Source organism: Salmo salar, chromosome 15, assembly GCF_965601325.2.
Source record: "Salmo salar chromosome 15, fSalSal1, whole genome shotgun sequence".
Lineage (NCBI taxonomy): Eukaryota > Metazoa > Chordata > Actinopteri > Salmoniformes > Salmonidae > Salmo > Salmo salar.
Genome location: NC_138305.1, coordinates 18,774,979 through 18,794,466, shown reverse-complemented (window position 1 = coordinate 18,794,466; position 19,488 = coordinate 18,774,979). Strand labels below are relative to the sequence as shown.

General features: G+C 49.1%; 1 protein-coding gene across 2 annotated transcripts in view; it reads left to right on the top strand.

Moving 5' to 3' along the window:
• The first annotated feature begins 1,999 nt into the window (after positions 1-1,999).
• Positions 2,000-19,488, top strand: part of hmgn3 (high mobility group nucleosomal binding domain 3) — a 102,391-nt gene continuing 84,902 nt past the window's right edge. For both annotated transcript variants that reach the window (XM_014143595.3, XM_014143594.3), the window contains exon 1: positions 2,000-2,113. In XM_014143595.3, coding sequence (XP_013999070.1) covers positions 2,099-2,113 — 15 coding nt within the window. In that variant the 5' untranslated portion in view covers positions 2,000-2,098. The remainder of the gene's footprint in view (positions 2,114-19,488) is intronic.

The window sequence follows — 19,488 nt, the reverse complement described above, 5'->3', positions numbered from 1 at the left end:
ATAGCCTACATTGTAATATGGTAAATGTATATTGAGGAACCAAAGAAATAAGGTGTTTGCCGTACTCCTAACTACCGGTACCCAAAACTACACAACTAATCACAACAGCAATACCATTGCCTTTAACAAATCTTAGTTCAGTCACCAGTTTAAGTTGAGAGTGGGGGTATCCATGGCATTTTCCAATTATGTTCCTATTTTACAAGTCAAAAAAATTGAGAACCTTTCATAATGTTGCCAAACAAAGACTCAACAAACTTACCTGAGACTCCCTGTCTCTGCCAGTCTGTCCCTGCATAGCTGTCCCCAACTCTGCTGTCTGTGTGCCATCTGTTGCCTGCTCTGCCTAATGACATCATTGTGAAACATTTCCATTAGAATTTCATTTCTTTCTTATGAACATTTTATCAACTAGTCTGAGATATTAGGCTACTAGGGTTCTTACTTTGCGTTTTGGTGTACTGAAAAATACTCTGATGTCCGTCTTTTATTTTTCTGCCATTTTTCTACCTGGCTGGCTGGCTACACACACACACAGTGTGTAGGTTATTTACAGTAGGAGATGGGCTTCTATCATCTTCTATCATTCTATTTGGGCTTCAATCTAAAAAGTAGCTAGCAAATGTGAAACGGATTAAAATGACAAGAGTTGACAGCTGTATGAGTTCACCATTTACACAACATATGCTGCAACCTTTTGTAATTTTAATAGTTTGTTTCATATTGGCTGGCTTCCAACAATAGCTGAATTTGCAAAGCTAGCGAGCACCAATTCAGTTTCAGTGGTGTTTGCTATAATCTTTGCTACCCGGGTTAAATAAAGGTGAAATAAAATAAATAAATAAAAGTTCCCTTGCGACAATTTAGCTTTTGCAACGAGACCATTAAATATATTTAAGACAATGGTAGAAGAGAGTGTAGTTCTGTTCAGTTTGGACTTCAGTTTATCGCTAACCTTATCACAGGGACTTTGAAGCACTAACTTACATCATCTGCATGCTGATCTTGGAATAAATTGACGATAGCAAAGATTCCATCTTTGACAACGCCACATAAATGGAATAGGTACTAGCTAGCTTAATAGTTCATATTTGCGCGCTAGCTCTGCATATTCAGCTAGTGTGTGTGCGCGATTGACTGGATTAACCTTACGTCAGTTACGTTCATTGAGTGCCTTTCAGACAGTAGACACGACCCCTCTGTTACCTTGCCAACTAAGGAACTGGCAGTGGATCAAACCATTGTGAGGCAAAGGGTGGGAGGGGTCGCAATCTTTTGAAACTTAAAAACGCGCTATTATGTGTCTATAATCAGCACAATTGCTTTCATTGCGTATTATTAATATTATTTAAATTACATAGTTATGTTTCAGTGATATATTGGGGGGGACAAATCATATTTTTCCCAGGATGGGGGGGGTCGTGTCCCCCCCGTCCCCCCCGGGATTTCCGCCCCTGCCCCCTACCCTAGTGAGGTTAACAATAACCTCAGAGTTTCTGAAGCAGAAATATACTACTATTCTGTATCAAACTAATCAAAGTCTCGGAGGACAGTCCAGGTGAATCAGTGAGGAACATAACTCCTCTATCAATGTGTTTTGTTTTATTGATTGTTCTTGATTAGTAGTGTGTTTAAACAGCTCTTCCCTTAATAATAACACTGTTTTAGTGTCGTGGTTCTGGCTCGTTCCCTTCCAGCCTACATTACCCAGAGACACCTAGAACACGGTCCCCTTTTTTACCAGTCTTTCTTCTCTTCTCCTCATTCTATTCTTTTTCTGTTCATTACCATGAAGAAGCTGTGATTTGCTTACAAAGAGCTTGTATCCAATCAGACACGCGCCATGGGATCCTATTCTCAACCAATGGTTACTGTTGTAATATTTGCATACAAGGGGGCTTGACCAATCCCGTGGCACTACAGGAGAAACGTCTGCGTGTCTGGCCTATGGGCAGAGATGACGGTGTGCATATGATTAGCATGTGGTTATGGAAGGTGTTTGGTATTGATCCGGTATGTGGTGACAGTTCTCCTCTTGCACGGTGCTGCGTGAACTCTTCCATCCTCTCTGGCGGGAATAAGATTTCTATAGCACAACATGCCTAAAAGGAAGGTGAGTTGGGCATTTTTTTTTTTTTTTAAACCAGATACTAGTTGTGAATGTAGTTTATGTTGTATTCGAGAGAGGATAACATTGGTTGTATTTAGCGACGCCGAGCCGGAACATTGCCGGTGAGAAGGGTTCAGTGGTGACCGTTTGGTCGGAGGGGAGTCTAGAGGGGATGCGCTGGACATGTCAGCGTTCATCCGTGTTATTCCGTGTGTTTTATGTCGAAGCACCTGCTCTCTCCGTGGCCGCTGTCCACCCACACCAGAAAGTCTGTCACCACTCCGTGCACTTGTCGCGTTACGGAATGTCACCCATCCAGCCGGTAGGGATGAGTGCCACACTGTCGCAGTTTTAAAGTGACCGCTTTATTCCTTAGTGAATGCGCCTTAGTGTGTCCGTTTCACCAATGGGCTTAATCTGTGTAGGAAGGAGGGATGTCTGCCTTTATTTATTTTGTAGTATTACAAAACAATTTCACAGCGACACCCTCTTCTTCCTCCCTCTCTCAGTCGCCTTTCAGACCCATATAACCACACTGACAGTCAAAACCTACAGGGGGAGAACAGAGAGAGATGGGCTGGTTTTAGACAGTAGTTACAGGCTATTGCTGCTCTCTATCAGAACAGCCATTTGTTTGTGTCTGTGGTGCATTACATTAGGGAACACACAGGGTCGGGGTATTGTTATAGGCTGTTTTACAACCTCTCCGTCTGAGGACAGAGTGAGGAAGAGGGGCGGTGAGAGGGTTGGAGGTCATCCGTACATCGTTCTGAGGGGTTTGCCTGTTTTACTGAGAGGAATATACATGGTTCTCTGGCCAAGCCACTGAGGCGTTTGCCTGTTTTACTGACCTAGCTGTCTACCTACCTGCCTACACACCTGCCTAGCGGTCTTCATGCCTAGCGGTCTACCTGTTTACACACCTGACTAGCTGTCTACTTGCCTACCTGTTTACACACCTGCCTAGCTACCTACCTACCTAGCTGCGATAGCTACTTACCTGCCTAGCTGTCTACCTGCGTGCCTAGCTGTCTACCTGCGTGCCTAGCTGTCTAGCTGCGTGCCTAGCTGTCTAGCTGCGTGCCTAGCTGTCTAGCTGCGTGCCTAGCTGTCTAGCTGCGTGCCTAGCTGTCTACCTGCGCGCCTGCCTAGCTGTCTACCTGCGCGCCTGCCTAGCTGTCTACCTGCGCGCCTGCCTAGCTGTCTACCTGCGCGCCTGCCTAGCTGTCTACCTGCGCGCCTGCCTAGCTGTCTACCTGCGCGCCTGCCTAGCTGTCTACCTGCGCGCCTGCCTAGCTGTCTACCTGCGCGCCTGCCTAGCTGTCTACCTGTCGCGCCTGCCTAGCTGTCTACCTGTCGCGCCTGCCTAGCTGTCTACCTGTCGCGCCTGCCTAGCTGTCTACCTGTCGCGCCTGCCTAGCTGTCTACCTGTCGCGCCTGCCTAGCTGTCTACCTGTCGCGCCTGCCTAGCTGTCTACCTGTCGCGCCTGCCTAGCTGTCTACCTGTCGCGCCTGCCTAGCTGTCTACCTGTCGCGCCTGCCTAGCTGTCTACCTGTCGCGCCTGCCTAGCTGTCTACCTGTCGCGCCTGCCTAGCTGTCTACCTGTCGCGCCTGCCTAGCTGTCTACCTGTCGCGCCTGCCTAGCTGTCTACCTGTCGCGCCTGCCTAGCTGTCTACCTGTCGCGCCTGCCTAGCTGTCTACCTGTCGCGCCTGCCTAGCGGTCTACCTGTCGCGCCTGCCTAGCGGGTCTACCTGTCGCGCCTGCCTAGCGGGTCTACCTGTCGCGCCTGCCTAGCGGGTCTACCTGTCGCGCCTGCCTAGCGGGTCTACCTGTCTCGCCTGCCTAGCGGTCTACCTGTCTCGCCTGCCTAGCGGTCTACCTGTCTCGCCTGCCTAGCGGTCTACACACCCGTCTACACAGCCGCCCAGCGGTCTACACACCCGTCTACACAGCCGCCCAGCTGTCTACACACCCGCCTATCTGGCTACCTACCTAGCTGTCTCCACACCTGCCTACCTGTTTACACACCTGCCTAGCTGTCTCCACACCTGCCTACCTGTTTACACACCTGCCTAGCTGTCTCCACACCTGCCTACCTGTTTACACACCTGCCTAGCTGTCTACCTATCTACCTAGCAATCTACCTGCCTACTGTTTACACACCTGCTTAGCTGTCTACACACCGGCCTGCCGAGCTGTCTTCACACCTGCCTACACATCTTTCTAGCTGTCTTCACACCTGCCTACACACATGCCTAGCTGCCTACACATCAGCCTAGCTGGCTACACACCAACCTACCTACCTGCCGAGCTGTTTGCCTAGCTGTTTACACACCTGCCTAGCTGTCTACACATCAGCCTAGATGGCTACGTAACTACCTGCCTAGCTGTCTGCCTGCCTAGCTGTCTACCTAGCTGTCTTCTAGGGCTGTGTGGTTTACTGTATTTTACTATATACCTGTATTGATACACGGACCGGTTTGGGTTTTTACTTTACCTTTTATAATGGCATTTCAATGTTTGGTTTGTTAAATGTGATACGGCTTGTGTAACTTCTATTTTTATAGTTTACTTCGCTACTTGAGTCATCTCTCTCCACGCCGCTTTCCACACAGATCTAGCCCCACCCCCTGTCACTCAAGAAGCTCATTTGTTGTTCCTCGACCAGGAGGTTGTGTTCAGTCTGCATGGTCAATATTGCACATGCAACAGTGTTGATGACCACAATGCTGTTTTCACTTTGCCTTGGGAAAGTTTTCAGACCCCTTGACTTTTTCCACATTTTGAATACAGCCTTATTCTAAAATGGATTCGATTGTTTTTTTTTGTTTTTTTTCACCTCATCAATCTACACTCAATACCCCATAATGACAAAACAAAATCCGTTTTTTACATTTTTGCTCATTTTATAAAAAATTGTATAAAAAAAACTCTCACATTTACATAGTGTTCAGACCCTTTAAGTACTTTGTTGAAGCACCTTTGGCAGCGATTACAGCCTTTGGCAGCGAGTCTTCCTGGGTATGACGCTACAAGCTTGGCACACCTGTATTTGGGGAGTTTCTCCCATTTCTTCTCTGCAGATCCTCTAAAGCTCTGTCAGGTTGGATGGGGAGCGTCGCTACACAGCTATTTTCAGGTCTCTCCAGAGATGTTCGATCAGGTTCAAGTCCGGGCTCTGGCTGGACCACTCAAAGACATTCAGAGACTTGTCCCGAAGCCACTCTGTTGTCTTGGATGTGTTCTTAAGGTCATTGTCCTGTTAGACTGGTGCCAAGCTTCACCTTCTGAGGTCCTGAGCGCTCTGGAGCAGGTTTTCATCAAGGATCTCTCTGTACTTTGCTCCGTTTAGCTTTCCCTTGATCCTGACTAGTCTCCCAGTCCCTGCCGGTGAAAAACATCCCCACAGCATGATGCTGCCACCACCATGCTTCACTGTAGGGATGGTGCCAGGTTTCCTCTAGACATGACACTTGGCATTCAGGCCAAAGAGTTCAACTTGGTTTCATCAGACCAGAGAATTTTGTTTCTCATGGTCTGAGAGTCTTTAGGTGCCTTTTGGCAAATTCCAAGCGGGCTGTCATGTACCTTTTACTGAAGAGTGGCTTCCGTCTGGCCACTCTACCATAAATGCATGATTGGTGGAGTGCTGCAGAGATGGTTGTCCTTCTGGAAGGCTCTCCCATCTCCACAGAGGAGCTCTGTCAGTGACGATCAGGTTCTTAGTCACCTTCCTGACCAAGGCTCTTCTCCCCCGATTGATCAGTTTAACCGGGCGGCCAGCTCTAGGAAGCGTCTTGGTGGTTCCAAACTTCTTCCATTTAAGAATGGAGGTCAATGTGTGCTTGGGGACCTTCAATGCTACAGACATTTTTTGCTACCCTTCCCCAGATCTGTGCCTCAACACAATCCTGTCTCGGAGCACTACGAACAATTCCTTCGACCTCATGGCTTGGTTTCCAAATCATGTCCAATCAATTGGATTTACCACAGGTGGACTCCGATCAAGTTGTAGAAACATCTCAAAGATGATCAATGGAAACAGGATGCACCTGAGCTAAATTTCAAGTCTCATAGCAAAGGGTCTGAATACTTATGTAAATACGGTATTTCTGTTTTTTATTTTGTAATAAATGTGCAAAAAATTTCAAAACCTGTTTTTACTTTGTCATAATGGGGTATTGTGTGTGTTGCTAAGGAAAATTTGTATTTAACCTCTACAGGATCGGTGACCGCGGGACGGTTGCGCTAACGTAGCCTAATGTGTTTAGCATGAGGTTGTAAATAACAAGAAAATTGCCCAGGACATATCTGATATTGGCAGAAAGCTTAAATTCTTGTTAATCTAACTGCACTGTCCAATTTACAGTAGCTATTACTGTGAAAGAATACCATGCTATTGTTTGAGGAGAGTGTACAGTTATGAATTTGAAAATGTATTAATAAACCAAATAGGCATATTTGGGCAGTCTTGATATAACATTTTGAACTGAAATGCAATGGTTCATTGAATCAGTCTAAAGCTTTGCACATACACTGCTGCCATCTAGTGGCCAAAATCTAAAATGTGTTTAACCTGGAATATTACATTTTGGCCTTTCTTTTGCATTTCAAAATGGAACAAAAAAATTCATGTTTTTTAAAAAAATCTTTTACCAGATTTAATGTGTTATGTTCTCCTACATTAATTTCACATTTCCACAAACTTCAAAGTGTTTTCTTTCAAATGGTATCAATAGCATATCCCTGCTTCAGGTCCTGAGCTACAATCAGTTAGATTTGGGTATGTCATTTTAGGCAAAAAATTTAAAAAAGGGTCTGATCTTTATTAATCAATTTTAGAATAAGGCTGTAACATTGTGGAAGAAGGGAAGGAGTCTGAATACTTTCTGAATGTGCTATAAATCCACTAGCTTTATATAATGACATTATTAGTTTGTGTTTCTTACATCTGCAAACAGCTAGTTTGTCCTTTTCTTAGCAAGTTGGGCCTAAATCTTGTTAGCTGCTAATTACTCATTTGTAATCGCTAATCGCTAGCTAATAAATGCAGTGAGTCATAGCAAACATAACTAGCAATATAGCCTGATAATACCAATGGTGTAGACCTATATCTGCATGTTTTTTTGTGCAAAAGTATTTTCCAAGTCAAAAAACAAATACGCAAAGCAAGAATGTGTTAGCTACATGAAGTAGCGAAGAGAACGTTCAGTTTAGCCAGAGATTATAGGGTAGGTTCCTACCCTGTCACAATAACTCCTCCCTGGCATTTTATTATGTCAAACTGTTTTCAAAGTTCCCACTATTATATTCTAACTATAGAATTAAAATAATTCCAACAGTTCACCAATTGTTTTGCTCTAAATCACAGGTCAAATCGCAATTGCAACATTTGGTTAAAAATAACACCTAGATTTTTTTTGTTTTTTTTGCCCATATCGTGCAGTCCTACGTGGCAGTGTGGAAATGATCTCAAATCAGTGCAGGATGAAAAATCCATAAATGTATTTTAGGTTGAATTGAACAGTATAAGACAATCAGAATGGAGAAAGACCCATTGACATCACTCAATGTATGTGTTGCCACCGTAGGGTCACAACTCATAAACCACATTTACAACTTTCATTATTCAAAAACATAAATTACCATTCCGTCCAATTTTTTTTCAAAATACTCTGACATAAGGGTGAAACGGTACATATATTTGTATTGAACCGTTCGGTACAGGGTGCACTGCGAACCGAACAATACATTAATCATATATTATAGCGAGGAAAATATATTTCATTGTATACCTTTTTTTTTTAATTTTTTTTAATAAAAGATATTATTGCATAAAGCAATGGTGTATAAATTAACTTGGGATAAATATCCACATAGTAATAAAGTTGTTTTATAGTTGTCTGCAGCTCATTAGTTATTTCACTCCAGCGAGAACAGAGCTGACAGACCGTCGTAGCAGCAATTAGCTTATGAAGGGACAGAGCTGACAGACCGTCGTAGCAGCAATTAGCTTACGAAGGGACAGAGCTGACAGACCGTCGTAGCAGCAATTAGCTTATGAAGGGACAGAGCTGACAGACCGTCGTAGCAGCAGCAATTAGCTTATGAAGGGACAGAGCTGACAGACCGTCGTAGCAGCAGCAATTAGCTTATGAAGGGACAGAGCTGACAGACCGTCGTAGCAGCAGCAATTAGCTTATGAAGGGACAGAGCTGACAGACCGTCGTAGCAGCAGCAATTAGCTTATTAAGGGACAGAGCTGACAGACCGTCGTAGCAGCAGCAATTAGCTTATGAAGGGACAGAGCTGACAGACCATCGTAGCAGCAGCAGCAGCAGCAATTAGCTTATGAAGGGACAGAGCTGACAGACCGTCGTAGCAGCAGCAATTAGCTTATGAAGGGACAGAGCTGACAGACCGTCGTAGCAGCAGCAATTAGCTTATGAAGGGACAGAGCTGACAGACCGTCGTCGTAGCAGCAGCAGCAGCAGCAATTAGCTTATGAATTGACAGAGCTGACAGACCGTCGTAGCAGCAATTAGCTTACGAAGGGACAGAGCTGACAGACCGTCGTAGCAGCAATTAGCTTATGAAGGGACAGAGCTGACAGACCGTCGTAGCAGCAATTAGCTTATGAAGGGACAGAGCTGACAGACCGTCGTAGCAGCAATTAGCTTACGAAGGGACAGAGCTGACAGACCGTCGTAGCAGCAATTAGCTTACGAAGGGACAGAGCTGACAGACCGTCGTAGCAGCAGTTAGCTTATGAAGGGACAGAGCTGACAGACCGTCGTAGCAGCAGTTAGCTTATGAAGGGACAGAGCTGACAGACCGTCGTAGCAGCAATTAGCTTATGAAGGGACAGAGCTGACAGACCGTCGTAGCAGCAATTAGCTTATGAAGGGACAGAGCTGACAGACCGTCGTAGCAGCAATTAGCTTATGAAGGGACAGAGCTGACAGACCGTCGTAGCAGCAATTAGCTTATGAAGGGACAGAGCTGACAGACCGTCGTCGCAGCAGCAATTAGCTTATGAAGGGACAGAGCTGACAGACCGTCGTCGCAGCAGCAATTAGCTTATGAAGGGACAGAGCTGACAGACCGTCGTCGCAGCAGCAATTAGCTTATGAAGGGACAGAGCTGACAGACCGTCGTAGCAGCAGCAGCAATTAGCTTATGAAGGGACAGAGCTGACAGACCGTCGTAGCAGCAGCAGCAATTAGCTTATGGAGGGACAGAGCTGACAGACCGTCGTAGCAGCAGCAGCAATTAGCTTATGGAGGGACAGAGCTGACAGACCGTCGTAGCAGCAGCAGCAATTAGCTTATGGAGGGACAGACCTGACAGACCGTCGTAGCAGCAGCAGCAATTAGCTTATGGAGGGACAGACCTGACAGACCGTAGTAGCAGCAGCAGCAATTAGCTTATGGAGGGACAGAGCTGACAGACCGTCGTAGCAGCAGCAGCAATTAGCTTATGGAGGGACAGAGCTGACAGACCGTCGTAGCAGCAGCAATTAGCTTATGAAGGGACTGAGCTGACAGACCGTCGTAGCAGCAATTAGCTTATGAAGGGACAGAGCTGACAGACCGGCGTAGCAGCAGCAGCAGCAGCAGCAATTAGCTTATGAAGGGACAGAGCTGACAGACCGTCGTAGCAGCAATTAGCTTATGAAGGGACAGAGCTGACAGACCGTCGTAGCAGCAATTAGCTTATGAAGGGACAGAGCTGACAGACCGTCGTAGCAGCAATTAGCTTATGAAGGGACAGAGCTGACAGACCGTCGTCGTAGTAGCAGCAGCAATTAGCTTACGAAGGGACAGAGCTGACAGACCGTCGTCGTAGCAGCAGCAGCAGCAATTAGCTTACGAAGGGACAGAGCTGACAGACCGTCGTAGCAGCAATTAGCTTACGAAGGGACGGAGCTGACAGACCGTCGTAGCAGCAGCAGCAATTAGCTTATGAATGGACAGAGCTGACAGACCGTCGTAGCAGCAATTAGCTTATGAAGGGACAGAGCTGACAGACCGTCGTAGCAGCAGCAGCAGCAATTAGCTTATGAAGGGACAGAGCTGACAGACCGTCGTAGCAGCAATTAGCTTATGAAGGGACAGAGCTGACAGACCGTCGTAGCAGCAATTAGCTTATGAAGGGACAGAGCTGACAGACCGTCGTCGCAGCAGTAATTAGCTTATGAAGGGACAGAGCTGACAGACCGTCGTTGCAGCAGCAATTAGCTTATGAAGGGACAGAGCTGACAGACCGTCGTAGCAGCAGCAGCAATTAGCTTATGAAGGGACAGAGCTGACAGACCGTCGCAGCAGCAGCAATTAGCTTATGAAGGGACAGAGCTGACAGACCGTCGTAGCAGCAGCAGCAATTAGCTTATGGAGGGACAGACCTGACAGACCGTCGTAGCAGCAGCAGCAATTAGATTATGGAGGGACAGACCTGACAGACCGTCGTAGCAGCAGCAGCAATTAGATTATGGAGGGACAGACCTGACAGACCGTCGTAGCAGCAGCAGCAATTAGCTTATGGAGGGACAGAGCTGACAGACCGTCGTAGCAGCAGCAGCAATTAGCTTATGAAGGGACTGAGCTGACAGACCGTCGTAGCAGCAATTAGCTTACGAAGGGACGGAGCTGACAGACCGTCGTAGCAGCAGCAGCAATTAGCTTATGAATGGACAGAGCTGACAGACCGTCGTAGCAGCAATTAGCTTATGAAGGGACAGAGCTGACAGACCGTCGTAGCAGCAGCAGCAGCAATTAGCTTATGAAGGGACAGAGCTGACAGACCGTCGTAGCAGCAATTAGCTTATGAAGGGACAGAGCTGACAGACCGTCGCAGCAGCAGCAATTAGCTTATGAAGGGACAGAGCTGACAGACCGTCGTAGCAGCAGCAGCAATTAGCTTATGGAGGGACAGACCTGACAGACCGTCGTAGCAGCAGCAGCAATTAGATTATGGAGGGACAGACCTGACAGACCGTCGTAGCAGCAGCAGCAATTAGCTTATGGAGGGACAGAGCTGACAGACCGTCGTAGCAGCAGCAGCAATTAGCTTATGAAGGGACTGAGCTGACAGACCGTCGTAGCAGCAATTAGCTTACGAAGGGACGGAGCTGACAGACCGTCGTAGCAGCAGCAGCAATTAGCTTATGAATGGACAGAGCTGACAGACTGTCGTAGCAGCAATTAGCTTATGAAGGGACAGAGCTGACAGACCGTCGTAGCAGCAGCAGCAGCAATTAGCTTATGAAGGGACAGAGCTGACAGACCGTCGTAGCAGCAATTAGCTTATGAAGGGACAGAGCTGACAGACCGTCGTAGCAGCAATTAGCTTATGAAGGGACAGAGCTGACAGACCGTCGTCGTAGCAGCAATTAGCTTATGAAGGGACAGAGCTGACAGACCGTCGTAGCAGCAGCAGCAATTAGCTTATGAAGGGACAGAGCTGACAGACCGTCGTTGCAGCAGCAATTAGCTTATGAAGGGACAGAGCTGACAGACCGTCGTAGCAGCAGCAGCAATTAGCTTATGAAGGGACAGAGCTGACAGACCGTCGCAGCAGCAGCAATTAGCTTATGAAGGGACAGAGCTGACAGACCGTCGTAGCAGCAGCAGCAATTAGCTTATGGAGGGACAGACCTGACAGACCGTCGTAGCAGCAGCAGCAATTAGATTATGGAGGGACAGACCTGACAGACCGTCGTAGCAGCAGCAGCAATTAGCTTATGGAGGGACAGAGCTGACAGACCGTCGTAGCAGCAGCAGCAATTAGCTTATGAAGGGACTGAGCTGACAGACCGTCGTAGCAGCAATTAGCTTATGAAGGGACAGAGCTGACAGACCGGCGTAGCAGCAGCAGCAGCAGCAATTAGCTTATGAAGGGACAGAGCTGACAGACCGTCGTAGCAGCAATTAGCTTATGAAGGGACAGAGCTGACAGACCGTCGTAGCAGCAATTAGCTTATGAAGGGACAGAGCTGACAGACCGTCGTAGCAGCAATTAGCTTATGAAGGGACAGAGCTGACAGACCGTCGCAGCAGCAGCAATTAGCTTATGAAGGGACAGAGCTGACAGACCGTCGTAGCAGCAGCAGCAATTAGCTTATGGAGGGACAGACCTGACAGACCGTCGTAGCAGCAGCAGCAATTAGCTTATGGAGGGACAGAGCTGACAGACCGTCGTAGCAGCAGCAGCAATTAGCTTATGAAGGGACTGAGCTGACAGACCGTCGTAGCAGCAATTAGCTTACGAAGGGACGGAGCTGACAGACCGTCGTAGCAGCAGCAGCAATTAGCTTATGAATGGACAGAGCTGACAGACCGTCGTAGCAGCAATTAGCTTATGAAGGGACAGAGCTGACAGACCGTCGTAGCAGCAGCAGCAGCAATTAGCTTATGAAGGGACAGAGCTGACAGACCGTCGTAGCAGCAATTAGCTTATGAAGGGACAGAGCTGACAGACCGTCGTAGCAGCAATTAGCTTATGAAGGGACAGAGCTGACAGACCGTCGTCGTAGCAGCAATTAGCTTATGAAGGGACAGAGCTGACAGACCGTCGTAGCAGCAGCAGCAATTAGCTTATGAAGGGACAGAGCTGACAGACCGTCGTTGCAGCAGCAATTAGCTTATGAAGGGACAGAGCTGACAGACCGTCGTAGCAGCAGCAGCAATTAGCTTATGAAGGGACAGAGCTGACAGACCGTCGCAGCAGCAGCAATTAGCTTATGAAGGGACAGAGCTGACAGACCGTCGTAGCAGCAGCAGCAATTAGCTTATGGAGGGACAGACCTGACAGACCGTCGTAGCAGCAGCAGCAATTAGATTATGGAGGGACAGACCTGACAGACCGTCGTAGCAGCAGCAGCAATTAGCTTATGGAGGGACAGAGCTGACAGACCGTCGTAGCAGCAGCAGCAATTAGCTTATGAAGGGACTGAGCTGACAGACCGTCGTAGCAGCAATTAGCTTATGAAGGGACAGAGCTGACAGACCGGCGTAGCAGCAGCAGCAGCAGCAATTAGCTTATGAAGGGACAGAGCTGACAGACCGTCGTAGCAGCAATTAGCTTATGAAGGGACAGAGCTGACAGACCGTCGTAGCAGCAATTAGCTTATGAAGGGACAGAGCTGACAGACCGTCGTAGCAGGAATTAGCTTATGAAGGGACAGAGCTGACAGACCGTCGTCGCAGCAGCAATTAGCTTATGAAGGGACAGAGCTGACAGACCGTCGTAGCAGCAGCAGCAATTAGCTTATGAAGGGACAGAGCTGACAGACCGTAGCAGCAGCAGCAATTAGCTTATGGAGGGACAGAGCTGACAGACCGTCGTAGCAGCAGCAGCAATTAGCTTATGGAGGGACAGAGCTGACATACCGTCGTAGCAGCAGCAGCAATTAGCTTATGGAGGGACAGAGCTGACAGACCGTCGTAGCAGCAGCAGCAATTAGCTTATGGAGGGACAGAGCTGACAGACCGTCGTAGCAGCAGCAGCAGCAGCAATTAGCTTATGGAGGGACAGAGCTGACAGACCGTCGTCGCAGCAGCAATTAGCTTATGAAGGGACAGAGCTGACAGACCGTCGTAGCAGCAGCAGCAATTAGCTTATGGAGGGACAGAGCTGACAGACCGTCGTAGCAGCAGCAGCAGCAGCAGCAATTAGCTTATGGAGGGACAGAGCTGACAGACCGTCGTAGCAGCAGCAGCAGCAGCAGCAATTAGCTTATGAAGGGACAGAGCTGACAGACCGTCGTAGCAGCAGCAGCAATTAGCTTATGAAGGGACAGAGCTGACAGACCGTCGTAGCAGCAGCAGCAATTAGCTTATGGAGGGACAGAGCTGACAGACCGTCGTAGCAGCAGCAATTAGCTTATGAAGGGACAGAGCTGACAGACCGTCGTAGCAGCAGCAATTAGCTTATGAAGGGACAGAGCTGACAGACCGTCGTAGCAGCAGCAATTAGCTTATGAAGGGACAGAGCTGACAGACCGTCGTAGCAGCAGCAATTAGCTTATGAAGGGACAGAGCTGACAGACCGTCGTCGCAGCAGCAATTAGCTTATGAAGGGACAGAGCTGACAGACCGTCGTCGCAGCAGCAATTAGCTTATGAAGGGACAGAGCTGACAGACCGTCGTCGCAGCAGCAATTAGCTTATGAAGGGACAGAGCTGACAGACCGTCGTCGCAGCAGCAGCAATTAGCTTATGAAGGGACAGAGCTGACAGACCGTCGTAGCAGCAGCAGCAATTAGCTTATGGAGGGACAGAGCTGACAGACCGTCGTAGCAGCAGCAATTAGCTTATGGAGGGACAGAGCTGACAGACAGTCGTCGTAGCAGCAGCAGCAGCAGCAATTAGCTTATGAAGGGACTGAGCTGACAGACCGTCGTCGCAGCAGCAGCAGCAATTAGCTTATGAAGGGACAGAGCTGACAGACCGTCGTAGCAGCAATTAGCTTATGAAGGGACAGAGCTGACAGACCGTCGTAGCAGCAATTAGCTTATGAAGGGACAGAGCTGACAGACCGTCGTAGCAGCAGCAGCAATTAGCTTATGAAGGGACAGAGCTGACAGACCGTCGTAGCAGCGCAGCAATTAGCTTATGAAGGAACAGAGCTGACAGACCGTCGTAGCAGCAGCAGCAATTAGCTTATGGAGGGACAGAGCTGACAGACCGTTGTAGCAGCAGCAGCAATTAGCTTATGGAGGGACAGAGCTGACAGACCGTCGTAGCAGCAATTAGCTTATGGAGGGACAGACCTGACAGACCATCGTAGCAGCAGCAGCAATTAGCTTATGGAGGGACAGAGCTGACAGACCGTCGTAGCAGCAGCAGCAATTAGCTTATGGAGGGACAGAGCTGACAGACCGTCGTAGCAGCAGCAGCAATTAGCTTATGGAACGACAGAGCTGACAGACCGTCGTAGCAGCAGCAATTAGCTTATGAAGGGACAGAGCTGACAGACAGTCGACGTAGCAGCAAGAGCAATTAGCTTATGAAGGGACAGAGCTGACAGACAGTCGACGTAGCAGCAGCAGCAATTAGCTTATGAAGGGACAGAGCTGACAGACCGTCGTAGCAGCAGCAGCAATTAGCTTATGAAGGGACAGAGCTGACAGACCTTCGTAGCAGCAATTAGCTTATGAAGGGACAGAGCTGACAGACCGTCGTAGCAGCAATTAGCTTATGAAGGGACAGAGCTGACAGACCGTCGTCGCAGCAGCAATTAGCTTATGAAGGGACAGAGCTGACAGACCGTCGTAGCAGCAGCAGCAATTAGCTTATGAAGGGACAGAGCTGACAGACCGTCGTCGCAGCAATTAGCTTATGAAGGGACAGAGCTGACAGACCGTCGTCGCAGCAATTAGCTTATGAAGGGACAGAGCTGACAGACCGTCGTCGCAGCAATTAGCTTATGAAGGGACAGAGCTGACAGACCGTCGTAGCAGCAGCAGCAATTAGCTCATGAAGGGACAGAGCTGATAGACCGTCGTCGCAGCAACAGCAATTAGCTTATGAAGGGACAGAGCTGACAGACCGTCGTAGCAGCAGCAGCAATTAGCTTATGGAGGGACAGAGCTGACCGACCGTCTTAGCAGCAGCAGCAGCAGCAGCAATTAGCTTATGGAGGGACAGAGCTGACAGACCGTCGTAGCAGCAGCAATTAGCTTATGGAGGGACAGAGCTGACAGACCGTCGTCGTAGCAGCAGCAATTAGCTTATGGAGGGACAGAGCTGACAGACCGTCGTAGCAGCAGCAATTAGCTTATGGAGGGACAGAGCTGACAGACCGTCGTCGTAGCAGCAGCAATTAGCTTATGGAGGGACAGAGCTGACAGACCGTCGTCGTAGCAGCAGCAGCAGCAATTAGCTTATGGAGGGACAGAGCTGACAGACCGTCGTCGTAGCAGCAGCAGCAGCAATTAGCTTATGGAGGGACAGAGCTGACAGACCGTCGTCGTAGCAGCAGCAGCAATTAGCTTATGGAGGGACAGAGCTGACAGACCGTCATCGTAGCAGCAGCAGCAATTAGCTTATGGAGGGACAGAGCTGACAGACCGTCGTCGTAGCAGCAGCAGCAGCAATTAGCTTATGGAGGGACAGAGCTGACAGACCGTCGTAGCAGCAGCAGCAATTAGCTTATGAAGGGACAGAGCTGACAGACCGTCGTAGCAGCAATTGGCTCATGAAGGGACAGAGCTGACAGACCGTCGTAGCAGCAGCAGGAATTAGCTTATGAAGGGACAGAGCTGACAGACCGTCGTAGCAGCAGCAGGAATTAGCTTATGGAGGGACAGAGCTGACAGACCGTCGTAGCAGCAGCAGCAGCAATTAGCTTATGGAGGGACAGAGCTGACAGACCGTCGTGGTAGCTGCAGCAGCAGCAATTAGCTTATGGAGGGACAGAGCTGACAGACCGTCGTAGCAGCAGCAGCAGCAATTAGCTTATGGAGGGACATAGCTGACAGACCGTCGTAGCAGCAGCAATTAGCTTATGGAGGGACAGAGCTGACAGACCGTCGTAGCAGCAATTAGCTTATGAAGGGACAGAGCTGACAGACCGTCGTAGCAGCAGCAATTAGCTTATGAAGGGACAGAGCTGACAGACCGTCGTCGTAGCAGCAGCAGCAGCAATTAGCTTACGAAGGGACAGAGCTAACAGACCGTCGTAGCAGCAATTAGCTTACGAAGGGACAGAGCTGACAGACCGTCGTAGCAGCAATTAGCTTACGAAGGGACGGAGCTGACAGACCGTCGTAGCAGCAGCAGCAATTAGCTTATGAATGGACAGAGCTGACAGACCGTCGTAGCAGCAATTAGCTTATGAAGGGACAGAGCTGCCACACCGTCGTAGCAGCAGCAGCAGCAATTAGCTTATGAAGGGACAGAGCTGACAGACCGTCGTTGCAGCAGCAATTAGCTTATGAAGGGACAGAGCTGACAGACCGTCGTAGCAGCAGCAGCAATTAGCTTATGAAGGGACAGAGCTGACAGACCGTCGCAGCAGCAGCAATTAGCTTATGAAGGGACAGAGCTGACAGACCGTCGTAGCAGCAGCAGCAATTAGCTTATGGAGGGACAGACCTGACAGACCGTCGTAGCAGCAGCAGCAATTAGATTATGGAGGGACAGACCTGACAGACCGTCGTAGCAGCAGCAGCAATTAGCTTATGGAGGGACAGAGCTGACAGACCGTCGTAGCAGCAGCAGCAATTAGCTTATGGAGGGACAGAGCTGACAGACCGTCGTAGCAGCAGCAATTAGCTTATGAAGGGACTGAGCTGACAGACCGTCGTAGCAGCAGCAATTAGCTTATGAAGGGACTGAGCTGACAGACCGGCGTAGCAGCAGCAGCAGCAGCAATTAGCTTATGAAGGGACAGAGCTGACAGACCGTCGTAGCAGCAATTAGCTTATGAAGGGACAGAGCTGACAGACCGTCGTAGCAGCAATTAGCTTATGAAGGGACAGAGCTGACAGACCGTCGTAGCAGGAATTAGCTTATGAAGGGACAGAGCTGACAGACCGTCGTCGCAGCAGCAATTAGCTTATGAAGGGACAGAGCTGACAGACCGTCGTAGCAGCAGCAGCAATTAGCTTATGAAGGGACAGAGCTGACAGACCGTAGCAGCAGCAGCAATTAGCTTATGGAGGGACAGAGCTGACAGACCGTCGTAGCAGCAGCAGCAATTAGCTTATGGAGGGACAGAGCTGACAGACCGTCGTAGCAGCAGCAGCAATTAGCTTATGGAGGGACAGAGCTGACAGACCGTCGTAGCAGCAGCAGCAGCAGCAATTAGCTTATGGAGGGACAGAGCTGACAGACCGTCGTAGCAGCAGCAGCAGCAGCAATTAGCTTATGGAGGGACAGAGCTGACAGACCGTCGTCGCAGCAGCAATTAGCTTATGAAGGGACAGAGCTGACAGACCGTCGTAGCAGCAGCAGCAATTAGCTTATGGAGGGACAGAGCTGACAGACCGTCGTAGCAGCAGCAGCAGCAGCAGCAGCAGCAATTAGCTTATGGAGGGACAGAGCTGACAGACCGTCGTAGCAGCAGCAGCAGCAGCAGCAGCAATTAGCTTATGGAGGGACAGAGCTGACAGACCGTCGTCGCAGCAGCAGCAATTAGCTTATGGAGGGACAGAGCTGACAGACCGTCGTAGCAGCAGCAGCAATTAGCTTATGAAGGGACAGAGCTGACAGACCGTCGTAGCAGCAGCAGCAATTAGCTTATGAAGGGACAGAGCTGACAGACCGTCGTAGCAGCAGCAGCAATTAGCTTATGGAGGGACAGAGCTGACAGACCGTCGTAGCAGCAGCAATTAGCTTATGAAGGGACAGAGCTGACAGACCGTCGTAGCAGCAGCAATTAGCTTATGAAGGGACAGAGCTGACAGACCGTCGTAGCAGCAGCAATTAGCTTATGAAGGGACAGAGCTGACAGACCGTCGTCGCAGCAGCAATTAGCTTATGAAGGGACAGAGCTGACAGACCGTCGTCGCAGCAGCAATTAGCTTATGAAGGGACAGAGCTGACAGACCGTCGTCGCAGCAGCAATTAGCTTATGAAGGGACAGAGCTGACAGACCGTCGTCGCAGCAGCAGCAATTAGCTTATGAAGTGACAGAGCTGACAGACCGTCGTAGCAGCAGCAGCAATTAGCTTATGGAGGGACAGAGCTGACAGACCGTCGTAGCAGCAGCAGCAGCAATTAGCTTATGGAGGGACAGAGCTGACAGACAGTCGTCGTAGCAGCAGTAGCAGCAGCAATTAGCTTATGAAGGGACTGAGCTGACAGACCGTCGTCGCAGCAGCAATTAGCTTATGAAGGGACAGAGCTGACAGACCGTCGTAGCAGCAATTAGCTTATGAAGGGACAGAGCTGACAGACCGTCGTAGCAGCAATTAGCTTATGAAGGGACAGAGCTGACAGACCGTCGTAGCAGCAATTAGCTTATGAAGGGACAGAGCTGACAGACCGTCGTAGCAGCAGCAGCAATTAGCTTATGAAGGGACAGAGCTGACAGACCGTTGTAGCAGCAGCAGCAATTAGCTTATGGAGGGACAGAGCTGACAGACCGTTGTAGCAGCAGCAGCAATTAGCTTATGGAGGGACAGAGCTGACAGACCGTCGTAGCAGCAATTAGCTTATGGAGGGACAGACCTGACAGACCGTCGTAGCAGCAGCAGCAATTAGCTTATGGAGGGACAGAGCTGACAGACCGTCGTAGCAGCAGCAGCAATTAGCTTATGGAACGACAGAGCTGACAGACCGTTGTAGCAGCAGCAGCAGCAATTAGCTTATGAAGGGACAGAGCTGAGACAGTCGACGTAGCAGCAAGAGCAATTAGCTTATGAAGGGA